The 23,638-nt window shown below is 44.4% G+C and overlaps 1 protein-coding gene across 1 annotated transcript in view; it reads right to left on the bottom strand.

Moving 5' to 3' along the window:
* Positions 1–3,522: 3,522 nt before the first annotated feature.
* The window catches only part of LOC120033268 (carcinoembryonic antigen-related cell adhesion molecule 5-like), a 56,539-nt gene continuing 36,423 nt past the window's right edge, over positions 3,523–23,638 (bottom strand). Inside the window, exons 4-5 of the mRNA XM_038979543.1 lie at positions 5,000–5,266; positions 3,523–3,551 (exon numbers count right to left, since the gene is read on the bottom strand). Of these exons, the coding sequence (XP_038835471.1) occupies positions 3,523–3,551; positions 5,000–5,266 (296 nt within the window). The remainder of the gene's footprint in view (positions 3,552–4,999; positions 5,267–23,638) is intronic.

Genomic DNA, 23,638 nt, shown 5'->3' on the forward strand with positions numbered 1-23,638 from the left:
CTCTGAAGCTCCACGGTTGGCGACCTGAACATCTCCTACACTGTGATAAACAGTCCACAGTCAGAATTCTGTTGCCTCAGATACTGTTTATCACAGTGTAGGGGATGTTCAGGTCGCCAACCGTGGGGCTTCATGGGTTCTCTCTGGGGTTGCCAGTTAACAGCACTCTTAATTTGATTAAAACAGGTTTCTGGATTTCTGGGATGGGACAAAAACAACACTACTGCCATGTGCTGTCAGGACGCATGTGTGCAGTGCATTCGGAAAGTATTCAGACGCCTTGACATTTCCACATTTTGTAGCGTTACAGCCTTATTCTGAAATTGATTAAATAGCTTTTTTTCCTCATCAATCTACACACAATACCCCATAATGACAAAGCAAAAACAGGTTTTTAGAATATTTTGCAAATGTATTAAAAATAAAATTAAGCACCTATAAGTAAGCACCTATATAAGGTCTCACTCTCAACTGTGAGACCTTATATAGACAGGTGTGTGCCTTTCCAAATCATGTCCAATCAATTGAATTATTCACAGGTAGACTCCAATCAAGTTATAGAAACATCTCAAGGATGATCAATGGAAACAGGATGCATCTGAGCTAAATTTTGAGTCGTATAGCAAAGGGTCTGAATACTTATGTAAATAAGGTTTTTCTGTTTTTTATTTTTTGAATACATTTGCAAATAAATCTAAAAGCTTGTTTTTGCTTTGTCATTATGGGCTATTGTGTGTGTAGATATATATTTTTTCATTTAATCCATTTTAGAATAAGACTGTAACGTAACAAAATGTAGAAAAAGTAAAGGGATCTGAATACTTTACGAATGCACTGTATATGTATATAGTGCAGTACATGAATAATGTTGTGTTTGTATTACTTTGGGGACCCCGTAGGCAGGTTAAATATGGATCAGAGTCAAGTTAGGGTAAAACTTACCACAAATTCCACCACAAAACTTTCTCAATGAGTCGATCCAGGTGTCTTGGGGATATCCTGAAAGGAAAAAGGAACACAAGAATGTAAGACATGATTAACATTTTAATTCAAATGGTTCTTTGTTTTCACTGGAATCCAAATGTAAATTATGTTATTGTGAAGCAGTGAATATGAAGAATTGAGACAGGAAGAGACAGATAATCATCCTTACCAGTCTTTTTCTTCCACACCAACATTCCTGAGGAGTAAAAAAATTAAGATTTTATTTTCCAAGTTGATCCATGGTTCTGTAGCTTGTGTTAGCTATAACAGAGTGAGAAATAACCCCTCTTAAAGTACAAGTCTGTGCATTAACCATACTGTCAGCTGTTGAGTATGACTTCACCCACATTTACATGCTTAAGCTGCAATAAGGAGACATCATTTCTGAGAGCATGCATATAGTACCTGCACAAGGCCGACTTCAAATCAATGTGAAAGTAACCGGTGCATTAAACAGCTGACGACGAATGCAAACTATGCTAGATAAATCCTACACATCAAATCAAATCAAATGTTATTGGTCGCATACACTTGGATAGCAGATGTTATTGCGAGTGTAGTGAAATGCTTGTACACATTTTTTTTCTCCTGGGGTAACAATGTAAGAAATAATATATAAACATGCATTTACACATTCATTGAAATAAAAGGCATACATCAAAAGACTTACTTAGGCCTACAATCAAGAAGGACACATGAAGACAAAAGCTCAAAGAATGACGAAAATCACAAAATATACACATGCCTTTTTAAAGGGAGCTAAGGCTGCATCCGTGATTCAGCACCGCTGAATGGACAGCTCCTCGGTACAGGTAGGCATAGTGGAGCTCAGTGGTGTGGTGCTGAATGGACAGCGCCTCTGTCTAGTAGACAGCTACATAATTCTTCAGTTTTTGGGCAGATTTTAGGGTATGGTTAGGTAGCCTACAATGCGTATATGAAAATCATAACTGGCATGCAGAACTTTATAAATGGTAGGATCAATTGTAAATTGGCACGCCAGATGAAAAAGGTTGCCGACCCCCTAGGCTATAGCCACCCTTGTGGAACGGCGCATACAGTGTAGGCCTGTAATGTCTTCCCACCAACTGTCTTTTTTATTTTTTAGGGGGTAGATCAGCTTTAATATTGCAGATAGATTGTAGCTTCCATCAATGTAATTGTCTGCATCATTTCCATATCCCTTATATATTTTTTGTAAATATACACTACCGGTCAAAAGTCTTAGAACACCTACTCATTCAAGGGTTTATATATTTTTTTTTTTACATCAAAACTATGAAATAACACATGTTTTGTATTTCAGATTCTTCAAGTAGACACCCTTTGCCTTGATGACAACTTTGCACAATCTTGGCATTCTCTGAACCAGCTTCACTTGGATTTCTTTTCCAACAGTCTTGAATGAGTTCCCACATATGCTGAGCACTTGTTGGCTGCTTTTCCTTTACTCTGCAGTCCAACTCATCCCAAACCATCTAAATTGGGTTGAGGTCGGGTGATTGTGGAGGCCAGGTAATGTGATGCAGCAGTCCATCACTCTCCTTCTTGGTAAAATAGCCCTTACACAGCCTGGAGGTGTGTTGGGTTATTGTCCTGTTGAATTACAAAATAATAGTACCACTAAGAGCAAACCAGATGTGTTGGCGTATCGCTGCAGAATGTTGTGGTAGCCATGCTGGTTAAGTGTGCCTTGAATTCTGATGAGTTCTAAACTTGAAATATTGTTAATTATCAGGTATCCTTTTGGAATATTGAGTGCCATAGTCTAGGGTCTACACCAGAAGTTAGTGGTTATCTGTAGGAGGAATGTATATGGTGGAGGCAATTAAGCTTGCAATGTACTGAGTAAAGGAAGGGCAATCACATGTGGAGAGATGTGGATGGAGAGGACGGAGATGGATGGAGAGATGTGGTTTAGCGAGGAAGGGGGCTGAGGTTATGTCAGGTCACATTAAGGGAGAAGGAACAGTTTATGGCCGCATCACTTAATATCCTGCCTAGCAATAAAGATGTCATGTTTAGAGAGAAGGAGGACGTCACCCAAATTGGGGTATATATATTACCACTGGTGGAACCATGTCTTTGTCTTATGCAGCTGTAAGACCCAGTGGGTGAATAAACTTGGTTTGAGCTTTTTTAAGCATCTGTGAGTTTATTACTCTGTTTATTTAGAACCTAACCGTTGGCGCTGTGAGCGGAGTTCACCACGATCTACAGTCGAACTAAAGATTCCGAATCAGTGAAACAGGAGCCGGCACAAAAAACAAGGTAGGCACAGTTCCTACACCTGTTACCACTCATTCTGACATGTTGGGGAGATGAGAGTCGTAGGCTGAACCAATTATAGAATACGGACCTAGAAAGCCTGAGCTTATTCAGTAGTCCCATTGTATTACCACCGGTCGTAGATTCATGGTATATGGTAAGTCCCGGAAGGTAAGCCCGAGCAGGCTGGTACCTGCAAGCCTGTAAGTCCTAGGGGGTAAATCCCAAGTGGGTTGGTTCCTGCGAGGACCATAAAGTATAGGGTAATTCTCAGAAGGTAAGCCCGAGCAGGTTGGTACCTGCAGAGAGTAAGTCCGAGGGGGTAAATCCCAGGTGGGTTGGTTCCTGCGAGGACCATAAAGTATAGGGTAATTCTCAGAAGGTAAGCTCGAGCAGGTTGGTACCTGTAGGGGGTAAGTCCCGAGTGGGGTTGGTTCCCTACTAGACCCGTAAAGGGAGGGTGAAAGCCCAGCCGCGGTGGCCGTAGTGTGTGTGTATGGATAAATTGTCATGCTTGTGTACTAGTACGGCAGATTGTAGAGAAGTAGTCCATGGAGAAGGACAACAGGAGGGAATGTGGATGGTGATAATAAGGTTGCCGGTAATTTCTGAAAGAAAGTCACATTCATGGTTAAAAGAAAAGCAATAAGATATTCAAATGCTGTTTGATTTGTGTGTATTACCAGTAGCAATAAGGAGCGAGTTTGGTTTATGCCCTATTGGGAGGGGGAACCGTGACAGAGAATGTGGAAATAGGAAGACAACTGTGAATAATTTTGGTAATGTGTGTAATCAACAACAGTGATATTTGAGACGTAACACTGGAATAAGACATAAGGTCACCCGTAATCTCCAGTAATACATTTGCAGACGCTATTGGATTGGTTCAAATGCAAAGTATTAAGTGCCATGACCAATTAATAGGCACAAATACCATAACTATTCTCCGGGGAAGTGATTAGCGGTACGTTGGAAAACAGTTAATAGAAGGTGTGTATTAGAGCCAGGAGTGAAGAAGATCTAAACACCCTGGACACCATCAGGAGAGATTTCAGAATAATAACTATTGAAATGGCGACAGACATTCAGGGATTCTCCATGTAAAGCGGGGCTATAGGAAGAGAAGTTTAATAAAGCCATAGAGGTGGTGAAAGAGGAGCACGAGCATTCTACCTATTCTTGAATATCTGAAAAATTGTGCAAAATTTATCAAATTGGTCCGCATTTCCCTGCTAATGAAAAATTCAAATCAAATAAAGAGGGGGTAGTGGACCAGCATTCTCATTGGGATTTAATAGTACAAGCAGCATTGAGAGTGGAAGCTAATTCAGTTTACACCGCAGATGTACAAGTGATTAACCTTGTCTTGACTGTAGCAGTAGCCTGAACAGTACTGTAAATACAGGTAGAACAGGTATCCCCTTCAGGGGGTATACCTCACTGTTGTTGCTGCTGTTATGTCAATCTGTGCTTCACAACTATGTACATGTGCAGTGCTCTGTTACTATAGATGTGCTGTTCTTACCTGTTATGACAATGAAAACAAATGCTACAATGGCAGTGACAACAACACCAACAAAATCTCTGATGGAAGGCTCTGAAATGAAAACACATTTTGTATTGATATTTTGACAGGAGTTGATCAGGTATTCAACATAGTGCAGCATTAAAAATGTCTTACAAAACTAGCAGTGTTACAAACCAATCAATACATAAGTATGTAACACACTTATGAACGTTGACTCACCTGAGACAAACACCTCTCCAACTGGCTCACTGACTTCCCCACTAACAGAGTTATGCAGCTTGCAGATGTACTTGTAACTGTTGGTTGATTTGCCAGTGTCGCTCTTAAAGACAATCAGCTGTTTGTCTACAACCTCCCATGCTCCCTCTCCCACTTTCCAGCTGTATGTGACTGGTTCAGCATCAGTGGTGTTGCCCTCACAGGTTAGAATGCAGGAGGTTTTGTCTGGGTTACAGGAAGAAGTGATTGTGGGTTTGGGGACTGCCTCTGTAAATAGAGGAAAGACACAGGAATAATTTGGGAAAATGCTTGTGAGAGACTGCACAACCTGCTGTTTCTACATGACCACGCACATACATACACAGATGTACATAGACACACGCACACACAGAAACACTTACTGATAACGGATAGTTTATATGTCTTGTCAAGCAGTTTGCTGTTGAACTCCACAGAATAAACTCCACTGTCTGATTTCTTCAATCCACTGATTCTCAGTTCTCCAGTATTCTGGTCCAGGGTTGTGCGACCTTTGAAGGCAGCATAGATGTCCAGACCAAACTCATTGTCCCACTCTGCCACCTTGTACTTCCCATGCTTCCATAGGATGCTTGTGATGGAGTCAGGCACTGTGGACTTGTCCGGCGTCAACAGGAGCTCACCTCCCACTTTAAGATGAAGGTCTTCTGGAAAAGCAGACATTTCATACATGTATCAGAGTATCAATGTATCCAGAGTAACATATTGTGTTTAGGGTATAAATATGTAGTCCTAACCCTATTGGCATTTTAAAGAGACATTATTTTAACCTTTTTTTATATTACATTTTCTATTAACCTTTTTATGTCTAGAATTCTGCTTGCTGGGTGTATCTGGTCTATGTAGTCTGACCACTTTGACTAGTATGTCCCCCTCACCACCACTACTGGAGCAGAAATGTATCTAGACTGTATCTAGACTACACCACATATTAAAGTATTTGTCTACACCCTGTCCACTATCATATCACTAGCTAGGTTTCCATCCAATCTGCGACAGATTTTCATGTGAATATTCAAAAATCTGCATAAAAACAATATGCACATTTTACCACCAGAGAGATGTTTCCATCAAACTAAGTGGGGCTAAACTATCTGCATTATGAGATTATTATGGATAAGAGCGATATTATTTGTATTTGTCAAAGGGCAGCAAAGTATCGATAATCATGTCACCAGAATAAGACCCTCAATATTTATTTGAAAGGAGCATCAAACTCATCACTTTGCACTTTCACCACCCTGTGAATTTCATCATCATTTATTTCATCTGTAGCCTAATAAACTGCGGTCGTAGTGGGAGGACCACACAACATGTTATCACGTGACTCCATGTTTACTTCGATATGATGGTTATGATATCAATATTTGCGCATAAAAGCATATTCACCAACATTTCTCGCATAATTAATTTTACCGACACAAAAAGATCCCACCTTGTCTAGTGTATTTTGTTTTGACGACATTTGGAAAGTTTCCCGAAAAATGTTCTGTTTCCATCAGGCCAGTCATGACATTTTTTTATCTGACATGTACTTTACTCTCATAAAAATGGAAACCTGGTTAGTAGCTACGTTTCCAACCAATTGGCGACATGAGAATATCTAAAATCCACATCAAGAAAATGTGCGCATTTTCCAAACAGTGGTGTTTCCACCCAATGTAATTGTTGCAGATACAAATCAGTGTGTGAGGACATAGTGCACACAAAATGTACTTTTTCGTTTCAGTTTTCATTTACTGAATAAAAATCTAAAGTTCAATGTGTTTCCAGCATATTTTCAACTCTACTGCGTTGAATAGCAAAATGCCTACTTTAGTCTTGGCAGGTGCGCTGTGACTAAACAATACATTAATTGCACTATAACGGTGACAAACTGTGGCCACCAACTGTTAGGGCCCCCGAGTTGCGCAGCGGTCTAAGGCACAAGAGGTGTTGCTTCAGTCCCTGGTTCAAATCCAGGTTTTTTACATTCAGCTGTGATTGAGAGTCCCATAGGGAGACGCACAATTGGGCCAGTGTAGTCAGGGGTAGGCCATCATTGTAAATAAGATTTTGGTCTTAACTGACTTGCCTAGTTAAATAAAGGCTAAAAACATGAAGCAGTCCCAACATCTTACCACCTGGCTATCAGCGGAGCCTTGTCTGGCAGCCAAACAGTTCATTCAGCCTCATTTACTGCCTTTAAAAAAAACATAGCTGATATGGCTGACTTGTTTAAACAAATGTGGTTTCTAATGATAATTGAGATATACAAACTATGGCATAAGGGAACGACGAGCGGATAAGAGGCAATCCGTAATTTTGATTAAGACATTAATGAGCGAGTTAGGACTAACGTTGTCAATATAACTATTTGTTCAGCACGTTTGAAATATACAGCGGCATAATTCAGAACATAGGCCGTTCTTACAGTATTGTCCCTGTACACCAAGTCAGAACCGTAGGATAAATAACGGGGGCATATAAGCAGACAATGAAAGCTCTTACAAAATTTGATGATTACATTTCTTTAAAACAGGCTATAGGCTACATGTGCACCACCAAGTCCAAACAGTAGAGGAAATTAAGAGGGGAAAAGGGACCAAATTATTAGCGTGATGCACATGGGCAACTAACAGCTTACTACACAAAATACGCTTAGTAACGTTATTACTTTCTAAGCTACAATATACATATCTCCCTGGCATATTCCATAATTTATGCAGCAGCATACAATACATTTTTGGACTCACCTTTTTGTGCTGTGCTCACTTCCTTCCAAACCACGCATTGTTGAATTTGCAATTTCCAATTTCTTGTGTAATGTTCAATGACCGATGAGCACCGATATGTTTTATCTATAACTTCTCTTAATTATTTATTTTCATATGACAAGGATTGAAAAGGATTTGCCGGTAGATTGTCGACTTGATTCATGATGATTGTCACGTTCCTGACCTGTTTTCTTTTGTCTTGTATTTATTTAGTTGGTCAGGGCGTGAGTTGGGTGGGTTTGTCTATGTGTGATTTTCTATGTTGGGATGTTTGTGTTCGGCCGGGTATGATTCTCAATCAGAGGCAGCTGTCAATCGTTGTCCTTGATTGAGAATCATACTTAGGCAGCCTGGGTTTCACGTGTGTGTTGTGGGTGTTTGTTTCCGTGTTTGTATTCGTGCCACACGGGACTGTTGTCGGTTGTATTCATTTTGTTATTTTGTTTCATGTTAGTGTTCAGTTTCGATTTAATAAATTATCATGAGCACTACCCACTCTGCGTGTTGGTCCGATCCATGCTCCTCCTCGTCTGAGGAGGAGAACGACTATGACGACCGTTACAGAAACACCCACCCCAAAAGGATCAAGCAGAGTGGGAACAGACAGCAGCAGCAGCAGAGACCGAGGACACAGGACTCGTGGACTTGGGAGTAGATCCTGGACGGCAAAGGACCCTGGGCTCAGCCAGGGGAATATCGCCGTCCCAAGGCGGAGTTGGAGGCAGCGAAGGCAGAGAGGCGCTGGTATGAGGAGGCAGCGCGGCGACGCGGTTGGGAGCCTGAGAGTCAGACCCAAAAATTTATTGGGGGGGGCACACGCGGAGTGTGGCAAAGCCGGGTAGGATACCTGAGCCAACTCCCCGTGCTTACCGTGGAGTGAGAGGGCGTAGTACTGGTCAGATAACGTGTTATGCGGTAAAGCGCACAGTGTCCCCAGTACGCGTGCTTAGTCCAGTGCGGGCTATTCCACCTTGCCGCACTGGCCGGGCTAGGTTGGGCATCGAGCAGGGTGTCATGAAGCCGGCCCAACGCATCTGGCCTCCAGTGCGTCTCCTCGGGCCGGCGTACATGGCACCAGCCTTATAAATGGTGTCCCCGGTTCCCCAGCATAGCCCAGTGCGGGTTTTTCCACCTCGCCGCACTGGCAGGGCTACGGGGACCATTCAACCTGGTAAGGTTGGGCAGGCTCGGTGCTCAAGAGCGCGTGTCCTCCTTCACGGTCCGGTTTTTCCGGTGCCACCTCCACGTACCAGTCCTCCGGTGGCAGGCCCCCCGCACCAGGCTGTCTCTCCGTCTTCTCTCTCCAGTTGCTCCCACCTGTCCAGCGCTGTCAGAGCCTTCCTCCTCTCCAGCGCAGCCAGTGTCTGAGCTGCCTGCCTGCCCAGCGCTGTCTGAACTGTCTGCCTGCCCAGCGCTGTCTGAACTGTCTGCCTGCCCAGCGCTGTCTGAGCTGCCTGCCTGCCCAGCGCTGTCTGAGCTGCCTGCCTGCCCAGCGCTGTCCGTCTGTCCCGAGCCGTCAGAGCTGCCCGTCTGTACTGAGTCTTCAAAGCCGCCCGTCTGTACTGAGCCTTCAAAGCCGCCCGTCTGTACTGAGCCTTCAAAGCCGCCCGTCTGTCCTGAGCCTTCAGAGCCGTCTGCCAGACAGGAGCCGCTAGAGCCTTCCGCCAGACAGGAGCCGCTAGAGCCTTCCGCCAGACAGGAGCCGCTAGAGCCTTCCGCCAGACAGGAGCAGCCAGAGCCTTCCGCCAGACAGGATCCGCCAGAGCCGTCCAGCCAGGACCAGCCAGAGCCGTCCAGCCAGGACCAGCCAGAGCCGTCCAGCCAGGACCAGCCAGAGCCAGCCAGCCAGGATCCGCCAGGGCCGCCAGCCAGCCAGGATCCGCCAGGGCCGCCAGCCAGCCAGGATCCGCCAGGGCCGTCAGCCAGCCATGATCCGCCAGTTCCGCCAGCCAGCCAGGATCTGCCAGGGCCGCCAGCCAGCCAGGATCCTCCAGAGCCAGCCAGCCAGGATCCGCCAGAGCCAGCCAGCCAGGATCCGCCAGAGCCAGCCAGCCAGGATCCGCCAGAGCCAGCCAGCCAGGATCCGCCCCTCAGTCCGGTGCTGCCCCTCAGTCCGGTGCTGCCCCTCAGTCCGGTGCTGCCCCTCAGTCCGGAGCTGCGCCTTAATCCAATGGGGTTTATATGGAGGGTGGCCATTGGGAAGAGGCCACGGAAGCGGGGTTTGACTATGGTGGGGACCACGACCAGAGCCGCCACCGTGGACAGACGCCCACCCAGACCCTCCCCTAGAGTTTATGCTGGTGCGCCCGGAGTTCGCACCTTAAGGGGGGGGGTTATGTCACGTTCCTGACCTGTTTTCTTTTGTCTTGTATTTATTTAGTTGGTCAGGGCGTGAGTTGGGTGGGTTTGTCTAGGTGTGATTTTCTATGTTGGGATGTTTGTGTTCGGCCGGGTATGATTCTCAATCAGAGGCAGCTGTCAATCGTTGTCCTTGATTGAGAATCATACTTAGGCAGCCTGGGTTTCACGTGTGTGTTGTGGGTGTTTGTTTCCGTGTTTGTATTCGTGCCACACGGGACTGTTGTCGGTTGTATTCATTTTGTTATTTTGTTTCATGTTAGTGTTCAGTTTCGATTTAATAAATTATCATGAGCACTACCCACTCTGCGTGTTGGTCCGATCCATGCTCCTCCTAGTCTGAGGAGGAGAACGACTACGACGACCGTTACAATGATGACTGCTAGCTAAGATTTTGAAAGTATGATGTTGACATGATCAGTCCAATCAAAGCTACTGTACATAGAACGTGATTTGACGTCATTTTATCTGTGGTCAATGACCTTGAGCCTTCTTGGATGGGCACTTCTAATTTAACTCTACGGCAGCAGCCAAAGGGCTAGAATTTTCAAGGTCTCCCCTTACATTTCTCCAATCATGGTGCAACGCTCCGTATTTTCTGCTGGCTTGCCCCACCACCACAGAAAGCACTGAGCTAGGATGAAACACCTGCATTTTGGAGCTGCCTTAAGAAAACAAAAATGAGACCATGTTTGTATTCGGCTTTAACTCAAATATTTTATTTAGTTATTTATTACATTATTTGCAAACTGATTTGTGACACGTATATGCCACAAAAACATGCAAAACAGGCAAGCCCCCCAAAAATATTTATTTTTATTTTTCCATTTCAATAATTACATTTTCGTTTCTCAAAATTATAGTTATGTAGTTAATCATAAAAATCTGAATTGAAATTATAAAATCTAAAAGTTAAAATTAAAATAAATGCAAGAGCACAAGCCTTTGCCATATGGACACATTGATCCACTGGCGGCTAAAGAAATCGGCGCATGGAACTCAGAGACAGTCTATAGACCAATGCAGCAGTAGGCCTATTACTTCCATCATCAACTAAGTAAAATACATAGACCTAAAACAGTAGAAAATATCCTGATCAAAATGCAGGTTCTTTCAATTGCATTCATCTCTCTACTCCGCCTCCCTTTCTATGATGACTTGAGCTATCCCTAGTGAAGTGCAACATAGTATCAACTCAGGAGGTTGGTGTGCTCAGGCTCCCACGCTCTCTCAACATTATCGGGACAGAGAAACCTCACACATGCTCAGTGCAACCTTTCTTTAACTAGGCAAGTCAGTTAAGATCAAATTCTTAATTACATTGATGGCCTACCCCGGCGACGCTGGACCAATTGTGCGCTGACCGATGGGACACCCAAACACAGTGATGCAGCCTGGATTCGAATCAGGGACTACAGTGGCGCCTCTGAGGTGCAGTGCCTTAGACCGCTGTGCCACTCGGGAGCCACATGGGGTACTCAAAGCAAAAGACAATGAAAAAATGTACTAAACTCCTAAATGATGTTTATGAAATAGACTAAAGCTTATTTCTCACAAGTGTAGCAGGTTGTGAACTCTGCAAACGTTTCCACTCAGAGAATAAGAACGGTAAATTACTGTAATGCATCCATTAAGAGTAATTAATGTAACCAAATTACGGGGATTAACGGTACATTTACTAGGGCTACTGGTTACATCTGTAATGGGGAATTGATACAAATAAACAATCAAAGGGCAAACAATTCACTCAATGTACAAAGGAATGATGCAAGAATTCGCGAGAGACTGCGGAGCACATTCTGGAGAGCTGAATGCATGCATTCTGGAGAAAGATACCCGTATATTCACCATTCACCCCTCCCCTTCTTCTCTTCTCAACGTTTTAAATTATACTCAAGACACATTATCGTCACACATTTTATATGCTTTTCACTGACAGCCACAACTTAATAATCAGCTAGGCCTATTGCCACGCGCGCTGCCCAAATTGCTGTGGATTCCCAAATAGGCATAGGCTTGTGCACTTGTGATTTGTGATTTGAAAGAACCTAATGATCCTCTGTGGCTAAGTCAAGCTCTCTGGTAAAGTATTTTGAATTATATTATTTAGACTGGAGTAATTCTATAATTTTGGCTAAACATCAATTTCCTTTAGGGAAAGCCAGCATTCTAACAGTGCACTGCGCACTCACTAACTTTCCTTTCTAATTCGCAAGTGGCTGAAACCAGAGATCTGTATATAATGACGAGATGCTCATGTCTCCGCCCTAACAATGCCAGTCCTTGTCCCAAAGGCGTGAATGCACGCGACAAGCTTAGATCTGCATATTGGGCCCATTAAAACGCATTGGGCTTACCGAGGACAGAATTTAGCGAGTGAGTCCTCTTGCTTCGCCTCTTCCTTTCTGCTGAAACTAGCGAGAGAAACAGCGCCCCTCTGTTTTCCTGTATGTAGCTCATGTATCTGATGCTGTCTGGACAGAAAAAGTATGACATGCCATACTCCTTTTGTCCAGACAGCATCAGATACATGGTCTACACATACGGAGACAGAGGAGCGCTATTTCGCGCGCTCCGATGCTTTATCTGAGATTGACGCATTAAACCTGCCTTGCGCAAATATTGATATAATATCTATCATATCGAAGTAAACTTGGAGTCACACGACGATATGGTGTGTAGTCCTCCCACTATGACTCGGTAAAACCATGCAGTTTATTAAGTAAAAATATCCATAATAATGTCATCATGTAGACTAGCCTACCAGCACAGCCTACCCGCACTGTATCTTCAAGCTATTGGCTACAGTATATCACTAGGTTTCCATCTAATTTGCGACAGATTTTCATGTGAATATTCTAAAATCTGCATGAAACAATATGCACATTTTCCCACAGCAGATATGTTTTCATTAAACTGACGTTTTGCATATAAAAAGCTGTGTGATGTAGTGGACATAAAAATATGATATTTATTATTTATTGGAAAGGAGCATCAAGATCACTGTGAACTTTCACCACCATGTGAAGTTCATCATAATGTATTTAATTTGTACTCTAATAAACTGCATGGTTTCCCGTGTCATAGTGTGAGTCCCACACAACATATATATATATATATATATATATATATATACTATATATATATATATTTATTTATTTATTTATTTTCACCTTTATTTTACCAGGTAAGCTAGTTGAGAACAAGTTCTCATTTACAACTGCGACCTGGCCAAGATAAAGCAAAGCAGTGCGACACAAACAACAACAGAGAGTTACTCATGGAATAAACAAGCATACAGTCAATAACACAATAGAACAAATAAAGTCTATATACAGTGTGTGCAAATGGAGTGAGGAGGTAAGGCAATAAATAGGCCATAGTAGCAAAGTAATTACAATTTAGCAAAATAACACTGGAGTGATAGATGAGAAGATGGTGATGTGCAAGTAGAAATACTGGTGTGCAAAAGAGCAGAAAAGAGGTAGGTAGATTGGGTGGGCTATTTACAGATGGGCTATGTACAGCTGCAGCGATCGGTTAGCTGCTCAGATAGCTGATGTTTAAAGTTAGTGAGGGAAATATAAGTCTCCAGCTTCAGCGATTTTTGCAATTCGTTCCAGTCATTGGCAGCAGAGAACTGGAAGGAAAGGCGGCCAAAGGAGGTGTTGGCTTTGGGGATGACCAGTGAAATATACCTGCTGGAGCGCGTGTTAAGGGTGGGTGTTGTTATCGTGACCAGTGAGCTGAGATAAGGTGGAGCTTTACCTAGCATAGACTTATAGATGACCTTATAATTCACTCTATCGCAATTCCAGTAGATCAGAAGTTTACATACACTAAGTTGACTGTGCCTTTAAACAGCTTGGATCAACAAAATCGCCACTGAACAAGAAGGGTTCGGTCCTTATTTCTAATCGAACCCCATATAGAGGTCGTTTAAAACCATTCCGACTTTCCATGTTGAAAATCAATATGAAGACCGTGTTTAGGCTATTGTCCATCCATAATGTCGTTACAAGTTATTTTTTCAGTGATATGAATCCCACTCGGCGGCTGCGTTTCTAACTTGAAGTTGCAGCGCACATAGTGTTCATAAAGGACATTATCTTACATATAACTATTGTTCATGATAATCAAAGATTAGGAGGTGATGTTGTTGTCTAGGCTATACAATTAGCACACAATAACAAACAAGTCGCCTGGAAATGTTAGGTAGGCCAAAACGCTACGTTCGCCCCTGCAAGTCGGTTCAACTTACCTCCGGAGACCACCGTCCGCGCCAGACAAATCCAGAACCACAATCTGATGAGTGTTAGTTTGGGCATATCTGCTAGACTGTTTGTTTGTAAAGATAATAAATAACAGTACATTCAAATGAGATGTGCTAAAACACTGTGTGGTTCATCTAGGCTGCTTCTGATCTTCATTTCCCGAGGCTGTGAAAGTGAAAGTAAAATGTGGTTTTGTTCCTCACTATTCATGACCTCTTCGTGGAAAATAAAACAACGTTCCCTTTGACTTGTAAATAATGTTTAATCTCTGCAATACAATCACACTGTATACCACCAACACATTGCATTATGTTTATATGCTATTTAAGCAATAATACATGAGAAGCTTCGCTTCTTGGCTATGACCACACTACAGCCATGATAAAAAAAAATGTCATAACACATGGCCTTACCAGCATTAAAAATCAAGATTATTTCCCAAACTATCGATTTTCTGACAAAACATGATGATACTTTCACTAACACTGGTTGTCAAGTGACATTTCAGGCGTTCTCTGGTCGTTAGTTCTTTTCGTATTGACTGCCATGTAAAGAAAAACTACCCAAGTGCTGGTTGATAGTTCCAGATCCTTGGTTTCTAGGGGCGCTGTCCATGGTTCTGAAAACAGTGCTGAAACATTGTAGCAAAGACATTGATACAGCAGATCAGAATAGAAACCACAATTACATTTTTTATCGGATGGTCACAGCATCTACAGCTATTTATTTGTGATACACATTGAATTTCACATTTCCATTCATTGTGCAATTAGTGAAGTAGATGTCTAACGCCGGGGTCAAAAGCGCAGCTGGGCGCCATTTCTCAGGAACAACTGCCTTGTTAGCGCACACAGCTACAGTTGAAGTCGGAAGTTTACATACACTTAGGTTGGAGTCATTAAAACTCGTTTTTCAACCACTCCACAAATTTCTTGTTAACAAACTATAGTTTTGGCAAGTTGGTTAGGACATCTACTTTGTGCATGACACAAGTAATTTTTCCAACAATTGTTTACAGGCAGATTATTTCACTTATAATTCACTCTATCGCAATTCCAGTAGATCAGAAGTTTACATACACTAAGTTGACTGTGCCTTTAAACAGCTTGGAAAATTCCAGAAAAGGATGTCATTGCTTTAGAAGCTTCTGATAGGCTAATTGGCATCATTTGAGTCAATTGGAGGTGTACCTGTGGATGTATTTCAAGGTCTACCTTCAAACTCAGTGCCTCTTTGCTTGACATTATGGGAAAATTTAAAAAAAAATCAGCCAAGACCTCAGAAAAAAAATGTAGACCTCCACAAGTCTGATTAATCCTTGGGAGCAATTTCGAAATGCCTGAAGGAACTTCGTACATCTGTACAAACAATAGTACGCAAGTATAAAGACCATGGGACCACGCAGCCGTCATACCGCTCACGAAGAAGGCGCGTTCTGTCTCCTAGAGATGAACGTACTTTCGTGCAAAAAGTGCAAATCAATCCCAGAACAACAGCAAAGGACCTTGTGAAGATGCTGGAGGAAACAGGTACAAACGTATTTATATCCACTGTAAAAACGAGTCCTATATCGGCATAACCTGAAAGGCCAATCAGCAAGGAAGATGCCACTGCTCCAAAACCGCCATAAAAAAGCCAGTCTACGATTTGCAACTGCACATAGGGACAAAGACTGTACTTTTTGGAGAAATGTCCTCTGGTCTGATGAAACAAAAATAGAACTGTTGGCTTGTTTCCCTATACCCCAGCTGAGTGCCGTCGCCATGCACGAGGTGGGAGGGATGGTCTCGGGCTCCAGGGTGGTAACCGTGGGGCTATAGCGGCGAGACAGGGCATCCGGCTTGACGTTTTTGGACCCCGGCCGATAAGAGAGGGAAAAGTTGAACCGGGTAAACAGCATGGCCCATTTCACTTGCCTGGATTTGAGTCGCTTGACGGTGCGGAGATACTCCAGGTTTTTGTGGTCGGTCCACACAATAAACGGATGTTCCGCCCCTTCCAGCCAGTGCCTCCATTCCTCAAATGCCATCTTCACCGCAAGAAGCTACCAATTCCCCACATCGTAGTTCCTCTCCGTAGCGTTGAGGCGGTGGGAGAAGAAGGCACAGGGATGCAGCTTAAGGTCCAGGGCAGAACGTTGGGACAGAACAGCCTCCACTCCGACATCCGAAGCATCGGCCTCCACCACGAACTGACGGCAAGGGTCAGAATGAACCAAGATAGGGGCTGTGGTGAAGCGGTGTTTGAGGTCCTGGAAAGCCCGGTCAGCGGCAGAGGACCATGTGAACGGAACCTTGGTAGAGGTGAGTGCAGACAGGGGGGAAGCCAGGGTGCTGTAACCCCCAGATTAAGCAGTGATAAAAAGTTTGTAAACCCCAGGAAACATTGTAGCTGCACTCTAGACATAGGCTGAGGCCAATCCACCACAACTCTTACCTTCCCGGGATACATCTGGACACTCCCAGCAGAGTTGATGTAACCCAGAAAGGGGATGCTGGAGCGATGGAACACGCACTTCTCCATCTTCACAAACAGCTGATTCTCCAGAAGGCGTTGAAGAACCTGCTGGACGTGGAGCGCGTGTTCTTGGGGGGAGTGAGAGAATACGAGGATGTTATCAATATACCAGAGCCGGGAACACAGCAGGGGCGTTGGTGAGGCCAAAAGACATGAGCAGATACTCGTAGTGGCCGCTGGCCGTGTTGAAGGCGGTCTTCCACTCGTCCTCCTCTAGTATCCACACCAGATGGTAGGCGTTCCGTAGATCCAACTTGGAAAACACAGTGGCCCCCTGGAGCGGATCGAAGCCCGAGGAAATTAGTGGTAGCGGGTAATGGTTCTTAACAGTAATGTCATTGAGTTCTCGGTAGTCAATGCACGGGCGCAGGGTCTTGTCCTTTTTCTCCACGAATAAGAACCCTGCGCTGCCGGGAGAGAATAAATCGTGCAGCTAGGGAGTCCCCAATGTAGGTCTCCATAGCCTTGGTCTCCGGTCCTGACAGAGAGTACAGGCATCCCCGGGGCGGCATGGTGCTAGGGAGAAGGTCAATCCCGCAGTCATAGAGTTGGTGAGGCGGAAGTGAAGTGGCCTTGTACATGCTGAACACCTCCCGGAGGTCCTGGTACTCTGTGGGGATGGTGGAGGGGTCCAGGGAACCTTCCGAGCCCCCAGGAAGATGTCCCAGGGCAGGTTGCACTGACTTCAGACAATGGGCGTGGCAGAACGGACTCCAGCCCACGATGGCAGGAGTAGACCAGTTGATGAGGGGATTGTGTCGCTGGAGCCAGGAGAATCCCAAAACCATGGGAATCTGAGGAGACTTGATGAGCAGATATTGAGTAGTCTCTCTGTGATTCCCTGACACCAGTAGGTTGATGGGAGTGGTATTATGAGTGACCCGGCCTACATCCATGGGAATGGAGAGGGGCTGAGTGGGGATGTTCAGCTTGGAAGCCAGGGTAGCATCCAAAAAGCTCTCATCAGCCCCAGAGTCAATGAGGACCCGAAGATTCAGACTGGTTTCTCCACAGCAGAATGGCATGAAAAGGGGTGCGAGCAAGGGAAGCAGAAAAGTTCTCCATATGGCCCACCAGAGTACTCGCTCCTACCGGTGAACCTGGTCTTTTAAAGGACAAGAGGACACAAAATGACCAAGAGTTCCGCAATAGAGACAACTCTTCGTGTTGATCCTGTATTGCCGTTCCGCTGGTGACAGCCCAGCTCTGCCTAGTTGCATAGGCTCGGGAAGCGGTGACTCTACCGTCTTCAGCGACTCTCGGTGGAGGTTGGGAAGCCTTGGGTTCTCTCGGGCAAACGGGACCGTCAGGGACTTCCGGGATGACACGGAGGCAAGGTGGAATCCCTGGACTTGTGAGTAAAATCAAATTTCCTCTCCCTCTGTCGTTCCCGTAATCGCCTATCGATACGGATGTTCAACGCGATGAGGTAATCAAGATCCGTAGGTAACTCCTGAGCAGCAAGCTCGTCTTTGACCTCCTCTGAGATGCGATGCAGGAACATATCGAACAGTGCTTCCTGGTTCCAAGCACTCTCCGCTGCCAACAGGCGGAATTCCATCGCATAGTCTGCCACACTGCGGGAGTCCTGCCGAAGCTTGATTAGCTTCTGGGCCGCTTCTCTCCTGGAGAATGGGGCATCGAAAACCTTCTTCACCTCTCCCACGAACCCCTCCAGACTAACGCATATGGCCGACTGTTGTTCCCATACAGCAGTAGCCCAGGTGAGAGCCCTCCCGGACATCAGCGTGACGAGGTAGGCTATCTTGGAGCAATCCGAGGGGAAGGAAGAGGGCTGGAGCTCGAAGACGAGGGCACACTGAGCTAGAAACACCCGGCAGGTGCTCGGCTCTCCATTGAAGCATTCCGGGGGAGGTAAGCGGGGCTCCCGAGAAGGTGGAGTGACCGATGAGACGGCGCTACTAACAGCTGAGTTACTGAGGGGCTGTGGGGTTACCACAGTGGTAGGCTGCCTCACAGACAACCCGCGGAATTGCTCCAGCAAAATGTCCAACGCCCTGTCATGGCATTCAGCCAACGTTTGGACCCCTCCATGATCCCACCAAGCAATTCCTCGTGCCTACCGATGGTGGCTCCTTGGGTGGAGATTGCGTTGCGCAGCTCGCCCGTGTTTGCTGGGTCAGTCAGGCCAGTTCATACTAATACATTTTAAGGTAAGACCCAGATGCAGACAATGTCGAAGTAACAACCGTTTATTACTCCAACAGGGTCAGGCATAAGACAGGTCAAGGGCAGCCAGGGCTCAGTAATCCAGATAGGTGGGGCAAAGGTACAGGACGGCAGGCAGGCTAAGGGTCAGGGCAGGCAGAAATGGTCAACACCAGGAAAACTAGAAAACAGGAACAATCGCGAGACAGGAACAGAGGGAAAAACGCTGGTAGGCTTGAAGAAACAAAATGAACTGGCAACAGACAAACAGAGAACACAGGTATAAATACACAGGGGATAATGGGGAAGATGGGCGACACCTGGAGGGGGGTGGAGACAATCACAAAGACAGGTGAAACAGATCAGGGTGTGACAATACCTTGCACAGACGAGGCAGCATTGATGAAAGGGTGTTGAGTCCCATTGGCTCCATGGTATACCCCACGTTGTCATCATCGGAGAGCTTTTGTCTGGGGTGTAGAGAAAAGGCTGGGGCATGTTCTGGTCATTTAGAGAGATATTTGTCTAGCGATGCCACCGGACAGAGCTCGTTCCCTAGGTATTTATACATGCAGCCGCAACGATTGTCTCCGTCTCTTTCCATTGGATTTTTGTGGTTCTTGGTTTCTTCAGTGAAACTCAGTGTTGCGTATCTCGATCCATTTTTGTCCTATTTTATTACGAATGAGTCTGGCTTCAGTTTGCGATTTCCTTCGTTGCCTCTTCAGCCAAAGTGCAAATGTAAATCAATCCACACCTTATTCAGTAATCCTCTAGGGGTGGCGGGGCTCAAGGCTTCAGACTCGCAGAGGATTTTTAGGTCCTCCTGTGACTCTGTTTTAGCTGGGTGGTGGTTGGTTCTGTCCCTGACCTCCCTTCTCAGCTGTTTTTTGATACCAGCAAAGGCATAGTTTGTATTTAGGAACTCAGTATCTCTCATCAGGCACCAAGACTGGCTCAGTGGAGGCTCATTTAAGTAGCGGTGTAGGACAGCCGCAGTCCAGCGAAGCAGGTGATTCCACATCGGTCTCCTTTAGCAGTCCTTGCGGTGGCGTAGAAACTCTGGAGAATATTACCCATCTCCTGTTTTGAAACATTTGCCAGATCGATGTTTATCCACGTTTCTGACAGCCATTCCAGAAAGCACTTCACTGCCCAATTGGTTTGTCTTGATGTAGCTTTTTAATGTCTCTCCTTTTCTATGTTGTCTATAGCAGTGCTACTGATTTCTGCATGTCTAACATTAACACTAGACTCAGGTTACTGGTCCACTTGCTCTTCTTCTGGTTTATTGTCTTTAATATCCTCCTCCTCTTCTCCTTGGCACCATTCGTTAAACGTTAGTGGATAAAACGAATCAAAAGTAACGTTAAAATGACGAGTTACAGACTAGTCGTTGTTAAAGTAGTAGCAGTAGTAGTGGGTTGCTAGGTAACGATGTAAACAATGTCTCTCTATTTGAACGTGGCCATGTGCATGTTGTCTCATATATCATCGGCAGGAAAGGCTCTAACAACCACCCGTTGTTTTAAATAACTTTAATAACATGTTTTTCTATATTCCTTGCTGTAGTCGTGCCCATAGCTGGTCATTTGCGCCTCCCTGTGTGTATAATTGGCTACAATGCACAGGATTACATATATAATTCAGAATTGATAGGATCAATGTGCTATAATGCAACAAAGGTTGGCAATACTGTAATATTCAAAGGTAACTTAATAACTATAGTTCATTTAATTTTCCTCCTGTCTACTGAGTCTGAGGGCTTTTGATTCACCAGCCTATAACCATTGACCTATAGGCCTACTGTTTGTGGCATGCACACAAAAACATTCACACAATGAAATATTTTCCTCAAAACATCATTCATTTTTGTTGCATGGATTAACATTTCATTATAATTCACATTATTCAAAGTTTATTACAAGTATAGTAGCCCGGGCTCAACAAGACAGCACATTGCATACAGGATAACAATATGATTCATAACAACCCAAAAGAGAGATGAGTTTACCGAAGAGAAACAAACCTTCCCTGTACAGAATCTAAATATTTGTCAAACAACCTATAAATTCAACAAGTGCTTTTCAACTGGTTTCTTCTGGTACAGAGGCTGAAGCTGTATAGGTCTCTGTTGGTACAGAGGATTTACCTATACTTTCCTATGAAGTAGACAGAGTATCTGACCTACTCTCTATTTGTGTACATGTTGTATCTGAGCTGGTGTCTACTGGTCCAGAGGGTGCACCTGAACTGTATTTTACTGGAGTAGATAGTGTACCTACATGCTGTGGCTCTGAGACCAGCTGACAATCTGGACTGCTTCTATCAGGAGTGTCTGTACTGTCTGACACTGAGCTAGTGGGTCTCCTCAGACCTGATAGGCCAGGTGTTCCCCCCTCTCTGTCTACCTGACCACTGCTCCTCTGGGTTTCCATTGTTTTCACTATGCTTATTCTTGTTCTACACCCATCTGATAGCAATTAGAGTGTCTTATAAATGGTGGTATTGGTGCAACACGTGGTGGGGGATTGTGGGAGCATGTTGTTGTTTTAGGAGAAGTTGGGGCTTGATGTATTGGAATTCGGGATGGAGGTGTTTGTATCTGAGAAGTTAGGTTCTTTCACCTACTTTCTCTCTGACGCTCGATCGTCATCCCTTCTCTGAGGGGTTGGTGGAGACCTCTGACCGTCAGTCTGGCTGTCGTGTGTGGCTCTCTTGGTCCTCTGACCCTGGCCACCTCAGAGTGGATGTCCTCCTGTTGATGGGAATCACTTTCTTCTTTTCTATATCCCTCTTCGTCCTTCCCTTCTTCCTGTGTTTTTTATTCTTCCTCCTCTCCTTCTGCTTTCCCTCTTCCTCTCCATCTCTTCTACCTTCTTCCTCACCCTCGCCATCTCATCTTCCCTTGTTCTCTCACTCTGTCTCTCCATCTCCCCCTGTCTCACCATCATAACCTCTGACCCTTGCCTCATGTGACTCCTGGTTAGATCCATTCCCATAATCCTCTGTCACCCACAGTGTATTCTGATTGTGGTTCAGGCTGTATCCATCGCTGGTATCCATCTCTGGGCTTTGGAGGGGGTGAGATGAGTCTGTGACATGGCCTCCTCCTCTCCTTTACTCTCTTCCTTCACTTCCTTTTCTCTTTCTCTCTCTCCGTTTCCAGATACCTTATTCAGTGTCCTCACCTAATATCAATGCTGGAAGGCATTGGAATTCCAGCCCTAATTCTGGTCATTTCGTTTGAGCAGGCTATTACTCTCAACATCACCTGTATTATCAGTAGATCCTGCCTCATCTAGTAACGGCTGCTTCTCTTCCTCCCTCTCTCTGGTTATCACAGCCTTGCTGGTGTGGATAATCTGGTTATACTTAACAATAATGCCTGAGGGGGTTTGGTATATTCACAATATACCACAAACCCCCGAGGTGACTTATTTCTGTTATAAACTGGTTACCAACGTAATTACAGTTGTAAAAATACAAGTTTTGTCATACCCGTGGTATACGGTCTGATATAGCACGGCTTTCAGCCAATCAGCGTGCAGTTCTTTGTCCTGCTCTGGATATCATTCAACATATCATACCTAGAGAACCAGGGATGTTGGAGCATATGGAGCACACTTTCCCTTTCTTACTTTCAAAATATGAATATTTTGTTGACCTGGAATCGTTATTTGATCCTGAGATAGCTAGAGATACAACTGTTGATATGAAAAATACATTTCCATCAAACTTCAAGGAGGAGACTCAAATAATGAAATATATATGGTAATATTCACAGTAAAGACATGGACTTACCTTTGGAACACTTCCAGCAGATGAGACAGGCCACGACACATGGAAGAATAGCCAATAGAACAGAAGCCAAGCCACCAATCACAGCACCAACTATTAGGGGGACAATGGAAACATGCAAATACAGTAACAGTTTTTATTTTTCAAGGTCAAATATTTCTTACATACATAAATACATCACACACGCACACACACACACAATAGAGTATACACAGCACATACACTACCGTTCAAAAGTTTGGGGTCACTTAGAAATGTCCTTGTTTTCCACAAAAACATACATGAAATGAGTTGTAAAATGAATAGGAAATATAGTCAAGATGTTGACAAGGTTATAAATAATGATTTTTAAATTAAATAATAATTGTCCTTCAAACTTTGCTTTCGTCAAAGAATCCTCCATTTGCAGCAATTACAGCCTTGCAGACATTAGACATTCTAGTTGTCAATTTGTTGAGGTAATCTGAAGAGATTTCACCTCATGCTTCCTGAAGCACCTCCCAAAAGTTGGATTGGCTTGATGGGCACTTCTTACGTACCATACGGTCAAGCTGCTCCCACAACAGCCCAATAGGGTTGAGATCTGGTGACTGTGCTGGCCACTCCAGTATAGACAGAATACCAGCTGACTACTTCTTCCTTAAATAGTTATTGCATAGTTTGGAGCTGTGCTTTGGGTCATTGTCCTGTTGTAGGAGGAAATTGGCTCCAATTAAGCGCCGTCC

Source organism: Salvelinus namaycush, chromosome 40, assembly GCF_016432855.1.
Source record: "Salvelinus namaycush isolate Seneca chromosome 40, SaNama_1.0, whole genome shotgun sequence".
Lineage (NCBI taxonomy): Eukaryota > Metazoa > Chordata > Actinopteri > Salmoniformes > Salmonidae > Salvelinus > Salvelinus namaycush.